This window comes from Neoarius graeffei, chromosome 19 (assembly GCF_027579695.1).
Source record: "Neoarius graeffei isolate fNeoGra1 chromosome 19, fNeoGra1.pri, whole genome shotgun sequence".
NCBI lineage: Eukaryota > Metazoa > Chordata > Actinopteri > Siluriformes > Ariidae > Neoarius > Neoarius graeffei.
This window is the reverse complement of record NC_083587.1, coordinates 49,398,260-49,419,687: the sequence shown is the minus strand read 5'-3', so window position 1 is coordinate 49,419,687 and position 21,428 is coordinate 49,398,260. Positions and strand designations below refer to the sequence as shown.

The following is a 21,428-nucleotide window of genomic DNA, read 5'->3' as shown; positions in this document are numbered from 1 at the left end:
ATAAAAGAAGACACAGTATGTGTGGTGGTGGTGGACTGGCAAAACCCATCAGATTCTATCGAATCTTGACTTTCTTCATAGAAATAAAGCAAGCTTCAGCGCTTTATTACACGTACCTGCGGTGAACCGTCCCACTGATGTAAACGAATCACTGAAGAGCACGTCCACGTTGGTGAGTAAGAACTCCACCACTACAGACTGGATGCGCACCTCTTTAAAAGGGTCCGCACCGTTGAGCCCCGCTGCCTCGATCTCCTTCGATCTAGCACACACACCGAGCAGGACATCTCAGGGTAGGTTTTATTGCATGCTTGTTCTCTGTAAATGCCCTTTCCCCAAACATATGAAGCCCACTCCTGATACCCCGTTACAAATTACAACCAAACCAAATCGTAGGATAAATAGAATAAAGATCGTATATTCTCTCCAGCAACTGATTCAATGAAATAACTGGTGACCTTTACACTTTATTTAGTTTGTTTATATTATAATACATGTTTTCCCCTGAATAATACTGTTGAGTATAAATACGCAGGTGATTATCGGAAATTGCGGGGCTGATTATTAGCCGACGGCACGGTGGTGTAGTGGTTAGCGCTGTTGCCTCACAGCAAGAAGGGTCCGGGTTCGAGCCCCGTGGCCGGCGAGGGCCTTTCTGTGCGGAGTTTGCATGTTCTCCCCGTGTCCGCATGGGTTTCCTCTGGGTGCTCCGGTTTCCCCCACAGTCCAAAGACATGCAGGTTAGGTTAACTGGTGACTCTAAATTGAGCGTAGGTGTGAATGTGAGTGTGAATGGTTGTCTGTGTCTATGTGTCAGCCCTGTGATGACCTGGCGACTTGCCCAGGGTGTACCCCGCCTTTCGCCCGTAGTCAGCTGGGATAGGCTCCAGCTTGCCTGTGACCCTGTAGAACAGGATAAAGTGGCTAGAGATAATGAGATGATTATTAGCCACTGAGCGCAAGATCTTTACAGGAAAATATCAGACCGAGGTCTTGAAAGTATGGACCGAGCCTGTACAAAAAGGCCGAGGTCTTTGATATTTTATCGTTAATACCGAGCAAGCGAGGTTAATAAGGAGTTTAATGTATAGCTTTTTAAAAAAAATTTTATTTCTAAGATTAAAACAGACGTCATTATAAATGAGGTGTGACTCTGCTTTCAGTCATGTCGTATTTGTAACGTAGTTGGGTCATGCATGCAGAATAAACAGCTAGCGGTTTCAAAACTGAATTTCTGTTAGCGGTTTCTGAATTTCTCATTTCTTGAATAACTCTGACTTGTTTGTCTTTCCGTTTTGATTTCAAATTCATCTTTTTTTTGTCGTTTTGTTACGGGAAAATTACGGGAAAATACTGCCTGCCAAGGAACCAACCAGAGCGCACGATTTTACCAGAAGTAGCTCATGACGTATAATAATGAGATATAATCCGAATGTCTCGACCAATCACCTCGAGCAACTCGACAAAATGGCGGCCAATCGCTTTGTCACCATACCTCTAAGTGAGGAAGAATTACAAATGATGAAAGAAAATGCTGCTCCTAAAAGCACTAAAGATGCTATGAAGTTTGGTGTAAAACTATTCAAAGGTAAGGTGGAATTATGATTTATTTTATCGATTTCAAAAGCATTTTATGTGACTCGGCGTAGATAAGTGACAAGTCTGTGCTGCGCCGTTATTACATTTCCATGCGGATTTTGAAGTTCGAAATAAATTATTTTAATATGATTTTTTTTTAAAAATAGAAATCACCTGTGTATTTATACTAAAACAATTATCCACCTCAGGCTCAGTGAATCATAACCTCGACTTCGTCTCTGTTATTATTATTCACTGATATTCACTTAATTATTCGCTGAAGGTGAAAATGTCTGATACAAATGGTGGATGAAGAAAGTGCTGGATGTTTAATATTCACCTGAGCAGGTTTGGAGCCCAGACGATGGCCAGGTTCTTAATATGCATGTTGGTCTGTTCACTGAAGGTGGCGAGACGGGCCAGGTGTTTTATGAGGTACTCTAGAGTCCTGAGATACACACGCATCATCAACATGGCAGACAATGAGAACACGACTGGATGCAGTGTTTTAAAACCCATGAACTTATTTTCATGATTAGCTTCTTAAACAAGTCTTCTGGGGTCAGCCATGATGTGATCTGGTTAAAATGGTCACTCTCACATGGCAATTATATCCATTTCAACCCAAATCAGCATCAGCAACCTACCTATAGTGAGGAGGAGGAAGCTGCTGGATGACATCGTGCACCTTCACCATGCGCTCATCCTCCGTCATCTCCCCCATGCAACCCTACAAACCCAAAGCCGATACGCAAGAACTGAGCATCAGCGAACCAGCGGTTTGAACAGACCAGACACTGCACTTGAAAAGCAAAGAAAGAAAGAAAGAAAGAAAGAAAGAAAGAGAGAAAGAAAGGAGAGAAAGAAAGAAAAAGACAGAGAAAGAAAGAGAAAGAAAAAGAAAGAGAAAGAAGAGAGAAAAAGACAGAGAAAGAAAGAGAAAGAAAAAGAAAGAGAAAGAAGAGAGAAAAAGACAGAAAGAATGAAAGAAAGAGAAAGAAAGAAAGAAAGAAAGAAAGAAAGAAAGAAAGAAAGAAAGAAAGAAAGAAAGAAAAAGAAAGAAAGAAAGAAAGAAGAGAAAGAAAGAAAAGAGAAGAGAAAGAAAGAGAAGAGAAAGAAAGAAAAGAGAAGAGAAAGAAAGAGAAGAGAAAGAAAGAGAAGAGAAAGAAAGAGAAGAGAAAGAAAGAGAAAAAGACCGAGAGAAAGAAAGAATGAAAGAAAGAAAGAAAGAAAGAAAAGAAAGAGAAAAAGAAAGAAAAGAAAAAAGAAAGAAAAGAAAAAAGAGAAAAAGAAAGAAAGAAAGAAAGAAAGAAAGAAAGAAAGAAAGAGAAAAAGAAAGGGAGAAAGAGAAAAGAGAAAGAGAAAAGAGAAAGAAAGAAAAGAGAAAGAGAAAAGAGAAAGAAAGAAAGAGAGAAAGAAGCAAGCACAAACTCACAGCAAACTTGTCGTAGAGCTGGTAGGTGAGGAGTGGATTGGGCAGCTCTCTGAAGTAGAGCTTGCAGAGCGAGCCTACACAGTGAATGTCCTGCATGTACATGTCCTTCGTCAGGTCCGGAACATTCTCGCTGTCAAATTCATGCCTGGACATCGTTAAAAAAAAAAATTAGCAAATAATAAATGGAAGAAGTCAGCCAAGAGTTAATTTTCGAGTTAACCCTTAAATCCCAACCCAAACAGAGCAAATACTGGGTGCGGAACGAGACTGACCCATTTTAATCATGACTTGAATTTATAGCCACGCGATTCATTAAGTGGGTGACCCATGTACAGATAAAAATATCCGAGTGACTGTGATGGAATAATGACATTAATAATACCATCCTAAGACCAAACATATCTCCAAGCTTCAGGTTCTTAAAACGTTTCACATATCTGTACATGTAGCAGCCAGGGAAAACCCTTCACTAACATAGTCAGATACACTTAATAGGAACTTGTTCTTGATTCTAAGATTCCTGTTCTTGGCTGCAGGAGTGGAACCCACTGTGGTCTTCTCCTGTTGCATGCTGAGATGCTTTTCTGTTCACCACAGTTGTAAAGAGTTGCTATGAGTTACTATATCCTTCCTGGCAGCTTGAACCACCTCGAATCTGTCCATTTTCCTCAGCCCTCTCTAATCAACAAGGCGTTCGTTTCCAACTACAGAACTGTCGCTCACTCGCTCGCTCAGTGTTTTTGTTTTTCGCACCATTCTGTGTAAACTCTACAGACTGTTGTGTGTGAAACCCCCAGGAGATCAGCGGTTTCTGAAACACTCAAACCAAAAATACTCATCTGGCTCAAACCGACACCCATGCCACAGTGAAAGAAAGTCACACTTTGAGATCACAATTTTTCCCATTCTGAGGTTTGAATGAAGTGAACATGAACTGAAGCTCTTGATTTGTATCTGCGTGATTTGATGCATTGTGCTGCCGCCGCCAAGGGATCGGCTGATTAAAGAACCGCATAAAGCAACAGGTGGATGGATAGGTGGGTGCTCCTAATAAAGTGGCCGGGGAATATACACTACCATTCAAAAGTTTGGGGTCACTTTGAAATGTCCTTATTTTTGAAAGAAAAGCACTGTTCTTTTCAATGAAGATCACTTTAAACTAATCAGAAATGCACTCTATACATTGCTAATGTGGTAAATGACTATTCTAGCTGCAAATGTGTGGTTTTTGGTGCAATATCTCCATAGGTGTATAGAGGCCCATTTCCAGCAACTCTCACTCCAGTGTTCTAATGGTACAATGTGTTTGCTCATTGCCTCAGAAGGCTAATGGATGATTAGAAAACCCTTGTACAATCATGTTAGCACAGCTGAAAACAGTTGAGCTCTTTAGAGAAGCTATAAAACTGACCTTCCTTTGAGCAGATTGAGTTTCTGGAGCATCACATTTGTGGGGTCGATTAAATGCTCAAAATGGCCAGAAAAATGTCTCGACTAGATTTTCTATTCATTTTACAACTTATGGTGGGAAATAAAAGTGTGACTTTTCATGGAAAACACAAAATTGTCTGGGTGACCCCAAACTTTTGAACGGTAGTTTATAATATATAGTTCTGAAAACTACAGAAATTCCTTAAATAAATAAATAAATAAAATAGAAGACTTGGTGCGGTCATTAAAAATCATGGAGGCCATACAAAGTACTAGATGTAGTAGTTTTTGTTGTGGGGTGTACTCATTTTTGCACCACCCTAATTTGAGTAAAACTGAAAAATGTGTAATCCAAGTTATATTATTAACCTTACTTTCACGTTATAAGTTAAACAGATGTTATATTAAACTTTGTCTTGTCAACATTTTGGAAATTGTTTGTGTTCACCGAGATATTGTTTAAAATGTTACTTTTCAAAGGGGGTGCACTCATTTACGCTCAGCACTGTAGAAGCGACATCCACCCTAGGAATACCGACCTATTTGGCAGAAAGAATCCAAAACGGCGAGGAATTGACCGAGAAGAAGTGATGTGTGTTGAACTGCTCATTAAGGCTTAATTAGTCCATAACTTCATTAATAATTGTAATGAAGCAAATCTGGGTAGAAGAAGAACTTTATACATCACACGCTTGTGAAATTCTTCTCTGCATTTAACCCATCTGAAGCAGTGAACACACATGCACGCACACGCGAGCAAAGAGCACATACACATACCCAGAGCAGTGGGCAGCCATGCTAACAGCGCCCGGGGAGCAGTTGGGAGTTAAGCGCCTCGCTGAAGGGCACCTCAGCCCAAGGCCGTCCCATATTAACCCCAAATCACTGTGGGGGAAACCGGAGCACCCGGAGGAAACCCACGCAGACACGGGGAGAACATGCAAACTCCACACAGAAAAGCCCCCACTGGCCTCGAACCCAGAACCTTCTTGCTGTGAGGCGACAGTGCTAACCACTACACCACCGTGCTGCCCACACGAGTAGAAGGTATATGCACGCTAGGTACCCCTACCTTCATGCCAGAAAGAATCAAAATCGATGAAGAATTGAGGGAGAAGAAGCGATGTGTGTGGAAACTGCTCGTTAGGGATTGATTAATTACTCCATATTTTCATTATTAATTGCAATTATGCAAATTTGGGTCGAAGCTACATGCACCCCAGGCAGACCTACCTTCCTGCCAAAAAGAATAAAAATCCGTGAAGAACTGAGAGAGAACAAGCGATTTTCATGAAATGTGGACGACGCCGGATGGACGCCAGACAACACATGATGGTATAAAGTCATTGCCTGTCAGCCGGATGAACTAATCACCACACTGAGCTAGCAAACTCCGTTTTTGCTTAACTGGCTCCTTAAAACGAAACCTTTGCAGACAGACAGCCAAGTCCAGGTTAGAAAACAGCCACAATAAAAACATTTTTGATAAAAATATAGTCTTGCTTTCTTACAGCAGACGTGTCAAAGAAAATTATCGGCAAAAACAAATCATTTGCGGTTAAGAAATCATCATCATCCCATGTGTTTTCCCAGCCTGCTACACATATAAATTTTAGGAACTTGGAAACAAATTGGACCAGCGTATAAATCAAAACATCCCCTTGCTGTGCCAGTAGTCCATTTCTGACAGACACACGGACAGACCTCAGTTTCTGGATGTTGGAGGAAATCCCAGAATGCCTGTAGATGCCGTCTACAATGCCATGCTTCTCGATAAACTCCGAGCAGCTTTTTAAGACCTGGGGAACTAAAATATCCAACACACAAATCTGAAAATAACAATCTGAGCAATACTGAGAGTCAGATTTGAAGCCTGTGTGTCTCGATACCATCTTGTCCGGAGTTGAGAAGGTGTTCTCCCAGGTCGCAACCGAAGACCCGCTCCTTCAGGATCCCCCTCTGCTTCAGCTTCTGCTTGCTGGGTCGGGATTTCATGAAAGCTCGCAGGAAATACATCAGCTTGCCGTGCTTCTTGGAAACTGCCACAAGGGGGAGACACAGGAACAATAAAACAGATGCACGTTCTTTTAGCTTTAGCTCTGGAGAATGGAATGACGAGCGAAGAAGAGATGGCCGACTGCTGACGAGTGTCGAACAAAATGTCAGGGTTAGACGAAGATGCCTGTATGAGGAGTGCGTACATGTATCAAGGCATTATTATACTACCAGAGAGTGATACCGCAGATGACGACGTGTTAATCAGCGTCAGCCTTTGGTAGTTAAGCTGTGCGCAAAGCACAATCGGAGAAAAAGAATATTTCATCCTAAAATGCCAACAGGCAACCATTTCATTGAGATAGTCATTGTTGACCCCCCCCATTGTAGCATTTTTGGGTGAAGAATCCCTTTAAACGAGTATCAGTGGATGAGTTAGAGAAATCAGGATTAAGATAAGTGTATGGAGAAAAAAAAAACCCCACACTGATCATCCATCCAAACAACAGCTTCTCATTTATACAGCGAGTTGCCTGAGCAGAGCGAAAGAGTCACGACGTTTCATAATGATTTCTGCCTACTCCACTCGGCCGCCCACTCGTGCTCTCCACGCAATCTGCTCGTTGTATAAATGGCACAAAACCTAGTTACACACTTCGATTGGGTTTAAGGACAAAACAAAACGTTAGGGAAAGCCAGAGGAGAGTCTTGTTTGGCAACAACAACAAAAAAAAGCGCTAATTTTCACTCGAAAAGGTGTTACCAGTGAGTCTTAGGAACCAAGGCTGAAAAACTAAGAGAGAGAAAGAAAAAAAAAAAAGACAGATGGTATAAAGATACATCACAGTGCTCAGAAAGAAGCAACACACAGAGCAATCAGAATTCTTACAAACCCACACATCACCAATAGCAAAAGTTTCATAGACCCCGTCCACAAGGAATTTTTGGTGTCCGTCAGAAAACACTCGTGTACGCGTGGCAGGATATTCATAGCCTGTATTGTGAAATGTATTTTGGGCTCCCAGTAGCAGAGAGAAGCCTTACACTATGAAATTACCATGACACTCATCCCCAACAGGGTTTCCTTTAAAGCAGTGTTCTCAACCACTGGGCCGAAGCGCCATCTCGTGGGCTGCGATTCATCCCCCCCCCCCAAGTTGAAGCTAATTTTTACTTGTAGTAGGGTATGATTGCTGGGTTGCATCCGACGTCACGTCCGCCTCATGAAGCTACGATCACACTACAGCTCACGATGCTTTGCGATGAGTTATCGATGAAAATGAGGCATTCTGGCGGCGGTATACGTGTGACCTAAAAGTTGTGGTCACACAGCAGGTGAACGCTTGACCGTCACGCAATTGTGTGCTTGTGTGGGGCGCAACTAGAGCGGCCGTGCGTGCTCACGGAACGTGTTGCGCGCGCTCTTGGGACCCAGTGGTTATGGGAAACACCTGATCCTGATTTGAGCGCAATCAGCACGCACAGATGTGGACGCTGTTTTGAGGCTTTACAAAGTTTTTTCATCATCACGATCATGTTTGTTTCTAGCCATGTTTAGAACACTGTTTAAATACTCTGCTTTAGGATTCTGCTTTGCGTAAATATCACACCTGCGAATAAACACTCTTCCTGCACTTAGATCCGTCTACCGCCGTCTATCTTGTAATCCTGATCCCCAGATCTTTAACCCAGCCACATATAAAAAGTTGTACTCCTCCACACTCTTCATCTGTTTGTCCATGTAGAACGATGTCTGCAACACCAGGTAGTCTGAAATGTCGGGAACTCAACGGATGGATCATTTTCCAACTCGTCGGAAAACTCAGTCTTTGTTAGCGTGTAAGGATCTAATCCCATTGAGTGGTTTCTATATCCACGTCTTTTGAGTGTACTTCTTGATTTTAATAACTTGTTTGTTTGCTGAACACAAACATGGCAATAAGTTCTTGTGTTAATGGACCGGACTCCACTTTTGGATCATTAATCCCTTTTGGCTGAGAATGACCTGCATGCATGGTTTTATGTTGCCTTCTGGCACATCCATACAGTTTTAAATACAATGCCTACAATTAAAAACAGTTTGTTTTTATTGTATTTCTTTAATTCCTGGGCTCCCATCTGTAACAGGGAGCGATGTTGGATCCCATTAATACACTTTACAATAGATTATTAGAGTCTAATAGAATTGATGAGCCAAAGTAATTGGGGATCTTTTTTTTTTTAATGGGCCCCGACTCGTTACAAGTATGAGTAGGTGGGCCTCAAAGCAGAAAAGGTTGAGAACCCCTGCCCTAAAGCATCATAGTATGGTGGCCCTGCTATGCTTAATTTATTGACCGTTACGCTTAGTGACATGACACTACCCATTAAACCGCCACCACGACGCTTACAACTTAGGCCTACAGTATAAAGCTAGAATCAGCATGCATGTGTTTTGTAGCCTTTGAGCAGGTAATCAATACAGTCCATGCAAGCCCATGGCCCTGAACTTGACCTAAGTCCACAGCTGATGTCAGAGAAGGGTATTCCACGCTGATTGGTTGAGTGTGTCCGGTATCCTGCGTTGATTGAATGAGCGATACACAATTAACATTCATCGGTAACTTGTGCAAAAATGGCGGAGCCTTCAAGCCAGATACGAGTGAGCAAAACACAAATGGGTTGCAGCTTAATTACGGAGTTTTTCACAAAGAAAAGTGCGGAAAATAACTCCGCAACAGTGGCAGACAATAGTCGTGAGACTGCGACAGCCAGTTCGCTGCATGTCGCTGACCAGCTTGAGTCTGACGGTGAGAGTATTTAGTCATCCGCACTATTGCCAAAATTTAATGATCAGTATTTTGAACAACTTGTGCCATGTTGCATCACCATTCACTGTGTTTGATGTGAAATAAACTGCAGTCTCATTTGGAACAGGACACTGCTCATGAGACGCAAGAGGGTATCGTATTGACACCCCCCCCCCCCCCCCTTTTAGGGTGGGGATTCAGTAAAATTATAAGTAAAAAAATATAGCCCTCCCCCCCCAACATGTTGACCTGGTAAAAATCAGCTCTCGATGTCACCAGAAGCCATGAAATGAACCCTTATATTTCAAAATTTTCTAGGGGAGCATGCCTGTGGTGGCGTGCTCTTTGTACCTTGTTGTGCTTGGGGGCCACTACTCTTTCCAGTTTTTCCAGGGGAAACCCTGCCCAAGATTCACAACACCACAAACACAACACACAAAAAATCTGACAAAATAATTTCGGGAAACAACACTGAAAATGTTTCCTCATCTTTATCAGAAAACATGGCAATCCTCTTGATACTACCATGCAGAAAAACTACAAAGAACACAACCACAATGGTGCTTGAAAGTTTGTGAACCCTTTAGAATTTTCTATATTTCTGCATAAATAGGACGTAAATCATAAATCAGATTTTTCACACAAGTCCTAAAAAGTAGATAAAGAGAACTCAGTTAAACCAATGAGGCAAAAACATTATACAACAAAGATCACTCCAAGAGCAAGGCGTATAACTTCTAAGCAACTGAAGGCCTCTCTCACATTGGCTAATGTTAATGTTCATGAGTCCACCATCAGGAGAACACTGAACAACAATGGTGTGCATGGCAGGGTTGCAAGGAGAAAGCCACTGCTCTCCAAAAAGAACATTGCTGCTCGCCTGCAGTTTGCTAAAGATCACGTGGACAAGCGCCATAAGGCTATTGGAAAAATGTTTTGTGGACGGATGAGACCAAAATAGAACTTTTTGTTTTAAATGAGAAGCGTTATGTTTGCAGAAAACACTGCATTCCAGCATAAGAACCTTATCCCATCTGTGAAACATGGTGGTGGTAGTATCGTGGTTTGGGCCTGTTTTGCTGCATCTGGGCCAGGACGGCTTACCATCATTGATGGAACAATGAATTCTGAATTATACCAGCAAATTCGAAAGGAAAATGTCAGGACATCTGTCCATGAACTGAATCTCAAGAGAAGGTGGGTCATGCAGCAAGATAACGACCCTAAGCACACAAGTCGTTCTACCAAAGAATGGTTAAAGAAGAATAAAGTGAATGTTTTGGAATGGCCAAATCAAAGTCCTGACCTTAATCCAATCGAAATGTGGAAGGACCTGAGGCGAGCAATTCATGTGAGGAAACCCACCAACATCCCAGAGTTGAAGCTGTTCTGTACAGAGGAATGGACTAAAATTCCTCCAAGCCGGTGTGCAGGACTAATCAACAGTTACCAGAAACGTTTAGTTGCAGTTATTGCTGCACAAGGGGGTCACACCAGATACTGAAAGCAAAGGTTCACATACTTTTGCCACTCCCAGATATGTAATACTGGATCATTTCCCTCGATAAATAAATGACCAAGTATAATATTTTTGTCTCATTTGTTTAACTGGGTTCTCTTTATCTACTTTTAGGACTTGTGTGAGAATCTGATCTTGTTTTAGGTCATATTTATGCAGAAATATAGAACATTCTAAAGGGTTCACAAACTTTCAAGCACCACTGTATTTGTCTTAAAAAAGTATTACTTGTTAACCGCAGCACATCCAGACAGCTGGGGTTAGACTGAGAAAGAACAAGTATAATCAGAATATTAAAAATATTACACTTAAACTATTTGATAATAAATCAAGGTAATGCATTATTTTAAACACTGACAATTGTTGAGATTTATTCAACAAAACTTAAATTACATCGATAAAAAAAAAAAAAGTTTTCAGCATCTCTTCAACCCCATGGCTCGATGCACTGCTTTAGCATCAAGTCATGTTTTTAAGACAAATACATCTTCAGGTGTCTCTAGTTCTCCAGAACTGCCCGGACATCGCTACGAGAAAGCCGTTTCATTATCATTTCCCGATAGCTTTTTCCGGGCCAGGCTTGTTTTTTGTTTTCTGATGATACTACACGATGGTGTGCATTTGCATGTGTTGTCAGATTTGGTTTTCCTCTGTGGTAAGTTGGTGGCATCGTGCATCTTTTGGGCACTGTATCTGATACACTTGTGTGCACATAGTGACCAGGCTTGTAGATGTTTCCATGCTCTGCATGTGAATTGATTAATCTTCAGTAACCACTTTATCCTGGCATATTGTTGCGAGGTGGGAGGAAACCAGAGAACCCAGAGGAAACTCATGTGACCAGCGTTGTAGTCAACTCACTAAACGTCGAGTCCGAGTCCAGTTTCAAGTCCCCAGTGTTCAAGTCCGAGTCGAGTCCACTATCGATCCGAGTCGAGTCTGAGAACAAGACTCCAACTGCACCATTTGACGGTGACTGTTGCTGCCTTTACGTGAAACCGTCTCTGCTACGGTGTTGGACTAACGTTACTGCTTGACTGCCCTATTTTAGTTAATAGGCTACAGATAAAAAGCTTGTTCATCACTCAGCAAGCCCCGCCCACTACCAACAGGGCAAATAACATGAGAGAGGGTTAACACTAGCTAGTTCATTGGTCAGCAAGCAAGCCCCGCTATCAACAGAGCAATGAATATAGCGTGTCACTTACTTCTCTGGATGTAGTCTTGCCAAATGATGATTGAAGTTCGAGGTTGTCCCAGTCGTCTCCTCGATAGTTCTTCTACACATGGAACACATAGCAGTGCATTTTTTCCCACTGCACGAGAAGGCTGTATAAGCAAAGCGGACAATCCTAGGGGCTTCTCTCCAGGCATTTTAGCGCCATTAACGTTCGTTTGTTCATCGCATGACATATGAACAGGTGAATGTGCATTCTCTTGCAGGAAATTAGTATAAAAGTTTATTAATTATGCCAAATTATTATGGCATGTTAAAGAATTAAGAAAAAATCCCAGGGGTGTCATGGCTCAGGTGGATAAGGCGCCATACCATAAATCCGGGAACCCGGGTTTGATTCCGGCCCGAGGTCATTTCCCGATCCCTCCCCGTCTCTCTCTCCCGCTCATTTCCTGTCTCTACACTGTCCTATCCAATAATAAAGGTGAAAAAAAGCCCCCCAAAAAAATCCCAGTCCTCGTCTACAATTTCCCAGTCCACATGCAGTTAATGCACGAGTCCGAGTCATCCGTGCTCAAGTCCAAGTCAAGTCACGAGTCCTTAAAATTAGGGCACGAGCCGGACTCGAGTACTACAAGCCTGCATGTGATCAAAGGGAGCGTGTGTGAAACTCAACACGGGCAGGAAACCGAGCTCATGATTGAACCTGGGACCCTGGAGCTGTGAGGCAATCGTACCTTTCTCAAAATCTTTGTGAATGGCTGAAGCCTTGCAGAGGTTAGCGATCCTATTGGCTGACGGAAGACCACATAACAGTACAGTCTGTCAAAAGTTAAACTCCAATTTTTTTTTTTAATTCCCAGCTTTCTTGAGTACTTCATTCTGATTGGTCAATTTCAGCATTCTAACAGACCAGTGCTATGGACCACGTCATTAGCGGAAACAATAAAATCATTTTAAAAATCAATATTCTGTGTCAAATTATTAGTTTCTTTACTCAAAGTCCTTCCTGTACCAGGATCTGGTCTTCCCAGGCAGTCTCCTGTCCCAGTACTAACCAGGGGTGGGTTTCCCAAAAGCATCTTAACTAGGAGAGCATGTGTGTTCATTGGGCTGCTCGCTCTACCATTTAACGATGATCTTTGTGCTGCGATGCTTTTGGGAAACTCTGGCCAGTCCCTTAAGGCGCACTGGGTGGTGCTGATCTCTGTTCCTATAGCCCTTGGTCTCTCACCTATTACATAGCTAGGGTTACAGTGGGGGGCCGGTCCTCCGGTAACCACAAGAGTTTGACTCCCTACTTGCATCTGTATTGCGGCGTGTCTCACCAGATGGTAGTAGGCACCATTTTTATCATTCATCTCATTATCTCTAGCCGCTTTATCCTTCTACAGGGTCGCAGGCAAGCTGGAGCCTATCCCAGCTGACTACGGGCAAAAGGCGGGGTACACCCTGGACAAGTCGCCAGGTCATCACAGGGCTGACACATAGAAACCCATTCACACTCACATTCACACCTACGGTCAATTTAGAGTCACCAGTTAACCTAACCTGCATGTCTTTGGACTGTGGGGGAAACCGGAGCACCCGGAGGAAACCCACGCGGACACGGGGAGAACATGCAAACTCCACACAGAAAGGCCCTCGTCAGCCATGGGGCTCGAACCCGGACCTTCTTGCTGTGAGGTGACAGCGCTAACCACTACACCACCGTGCCGCCCGCACCATTTTTATGACACAGTTATTGGTATGACCCAACCGTATGTAGAACTCGCAATCTCCCGGTCAGAAAGTGGACAGAGTCCTTAAGCAAGTAGCCACATAATACATTCACTGGCCACTTTATTAGGAACTTGTTCTTGATTCTCAGATTCCTGTTCTTGGCTGGCAGGAGTGGAACCCAATGTGGTCTTCTGCTGTTGCATGCTGAGATGCTTTTCAGCTCACCACGGCTCTGATGAGTTGCTATATCCTTCCAGACAGCTTGAACCAATCTGTCCATTTTCCTCTGACGTCTCTCATCAACAAGGCGTTTCCACCCATAGAACTGTCGCTCACTCACTCGGTGTTTTTTGTTTTTCGCACCATTCTGTGTAAACTCGAGAGACTGCTGTGTGTGAAAACCCCAGGAGATCAGCAGTTTCTGAAATACTCAAACCAGTCCATCTGGCTCAAACCAGCACCCATACTACAGTGAAAGAAAGTCACACTTTGAGATCACAATTTTTCCCATTCTGAGGTTTGAAGTGAAGATTAACTGATTTGTATCTGCATGATTTGATGCACTGCGCTGCTGTCAAGGGATTGGCTGATTAGAGAACCGCATAAAACAGCAGGTGGATGGGTGTACCTGGCTGGCGTGCTGTACATTATCCTCTAATTCATGGCCAAAAGAGCATTATTTTCATGCATAATTCACATCAAGTTTGTCTTTGACGGATATCAAGAAGTCCTTGTGAATGAAGTCTTGCAAACAAAAACCCCAAAACAATACAGTTTTTGGACTTTTTCCAACATTTCTACCACAAGGTCACAACAGAACCTTTTCATTTACAGCATTTGGAAGGCAAAAAAAAAAAAGTCTTGCAGAGTTGCCAGAAATAACTGGTCGTGTATCGAACTCTTACCTGATGTGGGAGAAGGTGGACCAGGTGCGCTGGCGACTCCAGGTCTCGAGTTGCCTGCATCACACTCTACTACAACAATAAAAGCAATGAGTACTTACAGACAAATGATGGCGTGTATAAAGATGGATGAATGAAGAATGGGAAACAGTACCTATCTTGGCAGCGGGAGTGTTGACAGACTGAGGCATCTTCTCATTGATCAGCTCGACACACTCGCTGGGAAAAAAGCCAACCTACAGGATAAAATGAAAAATGATTCAATCAGGATCTGATCTCGCTTTATGAAACATTTAGTTTGAAAATATTAACACGAGGAACAATGAATGAAGCATGGTGGGGATCAATCAGCACAGCTTATGGTTTGTTTATTTGCTTAACATTTTACATGCAATTTGACAACTTCGAGCTACAATTTATATATATATATATATATATATATATATATATATATATATATATATATATATATATAAAACAAACTGAAAAGATGAATAGTGTCAGATCTTTTCCTACATTTCTGATATCACAACCAACAAAATTCAAGTGGAAAACAAACAGAGGAGGGGAAGAAGGAAAAAAAAAAAACAACACCACACTTTGATTAAACTGGTTGCACAAGTATGTACACCCCTTAAGTAATACATCGCTCAGTCTTTTTGAATAAGAGCGTCTACTATCTTGGCATATATTGATTTCGCAATTTAAGTCCACTCTTCCTTGCAAAAAATACCCCAGATCTATCAAACTGTGAAGGAACCTCCTGTGCACAGGTCATTCCACAGGTTTTGGATAATGATTTAGATCTGGGCCATTCTGGATCATCATCATCATCTGAAGCCATTCCTTTTTGTTGTACTGGTTGGATTTGTGCTTTGGGTCGTATCGGGAAATATTTTTGCATCTTTGGCTGACTAACAGGTTTGACTGCAGGTTTCGTGCCAAAACAGATTGGTATCTGGATCAATCCATGATTCTCTTCATCTCAGATAGAACCCAAGTCCCAGTTGAAGAGAAGCAGCCCCACAGCATGATACTGCCACCACCACCACGCTTCGCTGCTTTGGTCTCATCAGACCAGAACACATTTTACTACATGGTTTGAGGTGATTTAGGCAAATCTGTATTTTATTTATTTTATGAGAAATGGCTTCCTATGGCCCAGATGTGTAGAATACGCAAGATTATCACATGCAAGGAGGCGTGACCGCTAGTTGTCAGATATTCCTTCAGCTCCTTTAACGCTGCCACAGGTTTCTTCGCAGCATCCCTGATAAGTTTCCTTCTTGTCCTTCTGCCAATTTTGGCGGTACGTCTTGTTCTTGGTCGTGTCAACATGGTGCCCCATTTCCACCACTTGGCCTTCAGTGTTCCTTGGTACATCGAATGAATTCTTTCATGCCCCTTTCCTCATCAATACGTTTCAACAATGAGATCCTGTCCATGATTTGTAAACTCTCTCTGGGCCACAGCTTCAGCAGGTGGATTAAACCAAGATGTCAAGAAAAGTGTACAGAAATGGCTGATCTTTATTTGGGGTTAATCAGAATCATTTCCTTGATGAGAGCTAGATGAGAATTACTTTTGAACGTGACTGATTAATTCCGAGCGCAGACATACGCCCCATTATAAAACAGGTGTGTCCATGTATGCAACCAGGTAATTGTCCCCCCCCCAAATGTTTGTTTCTTCGCACAGAGTTCTATATAAAATCTGGAGAGTTCATACGCTCGTCAGAGTGAAGCCATCTGGACGCCATCTTACCACTCACATCGCGTGTATTTGGCTTATGTCTTAAACCGTTGTATCCGATCAAACTTGTCCCAAGAAAAGTATCTCCTGACTTATTTCCCCCCTTTCATTACCTCCTTTTATTTTCTCAACTGTACCCACATTCCTTACATATCTTTATAGCACTCCTTCACTGTTAGTTCCCCCCCCCTTTTCCTAGTCCAGTCTCTGATCATTTTTAACGGCTCTTTTGCTACCATAATAATTTTTAGGGAGATTATTTCAGTTTTTCCTCTTATACAGTCTCTCTCTCTCTCTTATTTTAATTATTATACCAACACAAAGGCTGTACAGTACTTCCTTTCTCTTTAGGACAGCTGTTGAAACCGGATTATTTTCTCATTTTATTTGCCATTTCACTTCATTCTCACAGTTATGTCTTAACAGTATTTATTGGTCACTGTAACAATATTCATGCAGCTTGTGACCAATATGACCAATAAATACTGTTAAGACGTGAGAATGAAGTGAAAATGGCAAATAAAATGAGAAAATAGTCCTATTTCAACAACTGCCCTAAAGAGAAAGGAAGTACTGTACAGCCTTTATGTTGGTTAAATAAATAAATAAATAAATATACTAAAAAGAAAGATACACTATAAGAGGAAAAACTGAAATAATCTCAGCTGAAATAATTATAGAAGTAAAAGAGCCGTTCAAAAAAAAAAAAAATCAGAGACTGGACTGGAAAAGGGGGGGAAAAAACCTAACAGTGAAGAGGAGCGCTATAAAGATATGTAAGGAATGTGGATAAAGTTAAAAAAAAAAAAAAATAAGAGGAGGTAATGAAAGGGAAAAAAAAGAAGTCAGGAGATACTTTTCCTGAGGTAAATTTGATTGGTTACAATGGTTTAACACAAGCCAAATACACACGAAGAGAGTGGTAAGATGGCGGCCAGACGGCTTCACTCGTCTCTCCAATGGGGAATGGGCTATGAGCTCTCCAGATTTTATATAGAGCTCAGTCTCATCTCATCTCTAGCCGCTTTATCCTGTTCTACAGGGTCGCAGGCAAGCTGGAGCCTATCCCAGCTGACTACGGGCGAAAGGCGGGGTACACCCTGGACAAGTCACCAGGTCATCACAGGGCTGACACATAGACACAGACAACCATTCACACTCTCATTCACACCTACGGTCAATTTAGAGTCATGTTTAAGTTAAATTTTATTGGTTGTGATATGATATTAAAAAAGATGGAAAAAGACCTGATTTTATCTTGGCTTCATTTTTCTTCAGTACCTCACTAAGACCTACAATTTTAACAGGGTTCGAGTCTTTATTTTTTCACACAAAACAATGCAAATATGAATTGGAACAAATCTAAAACTATTTGTGTATTCAGCGGTAAAACTTAATCAACGTAAAACAGTGGGTGACTGAGTATTTCTGGGGCAAGCATATTTATGCCATTAAAAATCATTTTCATAAATAAAAAAAAAAAAAACCACTATGTTAATTCTGACTGTATAGCCATCTTGCTTACTTCTGATCCATTATCTTCAAAACCTGCTCGTATAATGACACATAATGAGACCAGACTCATGTCCTACTGCGTTTATGGCCTTGTAATTGTGTGCGTGTGTGTCTTGGACAATCTTTATATGTGCATTTTACTTTAATGGGCTGACACTGAAGCATCTGAACTCCTAAACCACCTCGGTGTCATTTTTATATTTTAATATTTACTATGAAGCCGTCATGTACGCTCATTTCTGTTGTTATAAAAAGCACATAAGGCACAGTACGTTTCTGCACACTCCTTGGTCAAACAATTATTAGTGCTACTGCTGCGCGAGAACTTTTCTTCTTTTATGTCTGATCCAAGTCTTCAAATGCTTTAGCTGGTACCTGAAAGCCATGTTTTCCTCTCCACCAGGTGGTCTCCTCTTTGGGTGGCATATCAATCACAGACAAAATATCACCGACCTTCAAAAGCAGAGACAAAATCTCAGTTGGAGTTGTTTAGGTTAGAGGTGAATGTTTGTGCTTCAGCGAGAACATCAACTCTACACTGATAATCAAGTTGAGACACTATTTGTAAACTACCAGGTTAGAATTTGTACAGCTACGTGTGTAGTATATACAAAAAAAAAAAGTCACAAACGTCTTTAATGTGAGCTTCGTGACATCCGTACACATGAAACTGGAGCTTGGAGATAAAACACGACACCAAACTATCCAGCCACAACAGCTGTGAGCTGAGCCAAAACATGCTTCACTACACGCCTGGTCCTGCGCAGGAACTTCTCCCTGACCCAGTTAAGGAATTAAGCAACAAAAAACCTAGTGTCCACTTCTCGCTAGAAAGTGACGGGGAGAGATTAAGCAAGCGAGGGAAAGAAGACGACTAAGAAGGATTAAATCGAGACTACGGGAGATGATAAAGAAAAGGAGAAGAAAGGGAGAAAAACAAAATGCACGTTGAGGAAAAAGAAGCGATACAAGTCTCAGACGGACAGAAAGCAAGAGCGAGAGAGAGAAGGAGACAAAAGATGAATAGAGAGACAACGATGGGGAGTAAGGAGTGAGTGACAGAGGAGAGAGAGGGAGAGGTGTATGAAAGAGGAAGGAAAATAAAAGAAAGGAGAACATGAGAGAGAGAGAAAAAAGAAACAGACAGTATAAGAAAGAGGACAGAGTCATGGAGAGTGAGAGATGAAAAACAGACAGACAGGAGGAAAAGAAAAGCTGTTGCAAGGAGTGAAAGAATAAGAAAGAGGAGAAAGTCATGGAGAGTGAGCGATGAAAGAGACAGACAGGAGGAAAAGAAAAGCTGTTGCAAGGAGAGAAAGAAAAGAAAGAAGCAAGCAGTGTAGCCAGAGAGAGAGAATAAGAAAGAGAGGAGAGTCATGGAGAGTGAGAGATAAAAGAGACGACAGGAGGAAAAGAAAGGCTGATGCAAGGAGTGAAAGAAAAAGAAACAGTGTAGTCAGACAAAGAGAAAGAGAGAGGAGAAAGTCATGGAAAGTGAAAGATGAAAGACAGACAGGAGGAAAAGAAAAGCTGATGCAAGGAGTGAAAAAGAGGTGGTAGCAGTGTAGTCAGAGAGAGAGAGAGAGAGAGAGAGAGAGAGAGAGAGAGAGAGAGAGAGAGAGATAAGAAAGAGGAGAAAGTCATGGAGAGTGAGAGAGATGAAAGATGACAGGAGGAAAAGAAAAGCTGTTGCAAGGAGTGAAAGAGAAAGAAAGAAGCAAGCAGTGTAGCGAGAGAGAGAGTCATGGAGAGTGAGAGAGATGAAAGACGACAGGACGAAAAGAAAGGCTGATGCAAGGAGTGAAAGAAAGAAAGAAGCAGTGTAGTCAGAGAGAGAGGAGAAAGTCATGGAGAGTCATGGAGAGAGAGATAAAAGAGACGACAGGAGGAAAAGAAAGGCTAATGCAAGGAGTGAAAGAAAAAGAAAGAAGCAGTGTAGTCAGAGAGAGAGAGATGAAAGAAAGACAGGAGGAAAAGAAATGCTGATGAAAGGAGTGAAAGAAAGAAAGGTGGTAGCAGTGTAGTCAGAGAGAGAGCAAGAGAGGAGAGTCATGGAGAGTGAGACAGATGAAAGATGACAGGAGGAAAAGAAAGGCTGATGCAAGAAAAAGAAAGAAAGGAAAGAAGCAGTGTAGTCAGAGAGAGAGAGAGAGAGAGAGAGAGAGAGAGAGAGAGAGAGAGAGAGAGAGAACGTCATGGAGAGTGAGAGATGAAAGAGACAGACAGGAGGAAAAGAAAAGCTGATGCAAGGAGTGAAAGAAAGAAAGAGGTGGTAGCAGTGTAGTCAGAGAGAGAGAGAGAGAGAGAGAGAGAGAGAGAGAGAGAGTTAAAAGAAGAGTCCTAAATGTGCCAGGTGACCCTGTTCTTTGGCCCAGAAAGAGCCACTATATAGAGCAGAGACTGGGGAGGGAACACGAATAAAGCAGATGAGAGGAAGATGATGGTGATGACGAGGAGAAGAGAAGAGGAGGAGTGAGTGTGACAGAACAGCAAAACGTGGAAGTGAAGAATCAGAGACTCGAGCACTGAAAAACAGACTTCCAGGTTGAGAAGGTGAAGCTCGCTGTACGTCATTTCAGCAACACGAAATGCCAAAGCTTCCACCAACTCCGGTTACGTTAATATTCTGAACAGAAGCATCAAGAAGGAAGGGGACAAACAAAACAAACAAACAAAACTACTGAAATCATTTTATTCCTCCCGAATCATGTGTAGACACCGTCCACGTGGGCATTTTTTCTGGCGTAAACAAAACCACACAGCAAGCCACCTGATACTCCTGTCCTGTAAAACCTGTACTGCATCAACTCATACGTTTCCTTTATATACGTCGCACCACGGGATTTTTGCACCAGATGCTCTGTTTACAGAATGCGTAATTGAAAAACGTGCGATATTTTGCACCGTTTTCGCTGGCTGATCCAGTAACCATCAACGAATAATCACCTCACTAGCGCCCCCTACAGGATACATTTACCACTTTTAACATCATCCACAACCGTATTGGACGGAGGCTGGTTCTAGAGGAATTTGAGACAGGGACTCATTTTAAATGACTCCCGTGTAGTTCCTGTCCAGAACCGGAAACGAGTCAACGCTTGATGGCGTCCATTCATTGTACGTGTACTGACTGATTCGGAGTCCTGGCGTCCGTGTTTTCAACACTGCATGTTCGAAAGAAAGAATAAAAACACATTTTATGACCGAGTATCGTGTATAAACAATAGTTCTAGCTTGGTTGGTCACATTTTGTACAGATTAAACTCGGTCCCGTGTTAGAAACAGAGTATCGGTGACTAATATTCGGACATAACAGACACAGTGCCAAGAATGAATTTGGCACGGTGCCAACCAATCAATGCGGCATCAAATTAAAATTACCGATAGCTGTTTTGCAAAAACACGCTTTAGACCTCGCTGAAACATCTTGAAGGCTTTCTGCGTGCACATGACTTCATGTCAGATTTACAGCAACTTCCTTCGGTCCGATTTCACTTTGGTTTGTATTTCCTGCATTGGTAGTGCGATACGGCAGGTATGACTTAAAATCCGTAATCTCAGCATCTGGTAGGAAAATCTGGTGGACTGACGCACACAAATTGTAACGGAATTG

General features: G+C 42.1%; 1 protein-coding gene across 11 annotated transcripts in view; it reads right to left on the bottom strand.

Moving 5' to 3' along the window:
- arhgap33 (Rho GTPase activating protein 33) overlaps positions 1-21,428 on the bottom strand; it is a 121,303-nt gene that overhangs the window by 22,098 nt on the left and 77,777 nt on the right. For 8 of the 11 annotated variants that reach the window (XM_060900209.1, XM_060900211.1, XM_060900207.1 and 5 more), the window contains 10 exons: positions 18,191-18,268; positions 14,703-14,784; positions 14,552-14,620; positions 11,956-12,027; positions 6,334-6,483; positions 6,149-6,251; positions 3,014-3,158; positions 2,226-2,308; positions 1,919-2,026; positions 117-262 (listed from right to left, as the gene is read on the bottom strand). In XM_060900209.1, the coding sequence (XP_060756192.1) occupies positions 117-262; positions 1,919-2,026; positions 2,226-2,308; positions 3,014-3,158; positions 6,149-6,251; positions 6,334-6,483; positions 11,956-12,027; positions 14,552-14,620; positions 14,703-14,784; positions 18,191-18,268 (1,036 nt within the window). The remainder of the gene's footprint in view (positions 1-116; positions 263-1,918; positions 2,027-2,225; positions 2,309-3,013; positions 3,159-6,148; positions 6,252-6,333; positions 6,484-11,955; positions 12,028-14,551; positions 14,621-14,702; positions 14,785-18,190; positions 18,269-21,428) is intronic. The other 3 variants (XM_060900208.1, XM_060900214.1, XM_060900215.1) reach the window with 3 other exon arrangements.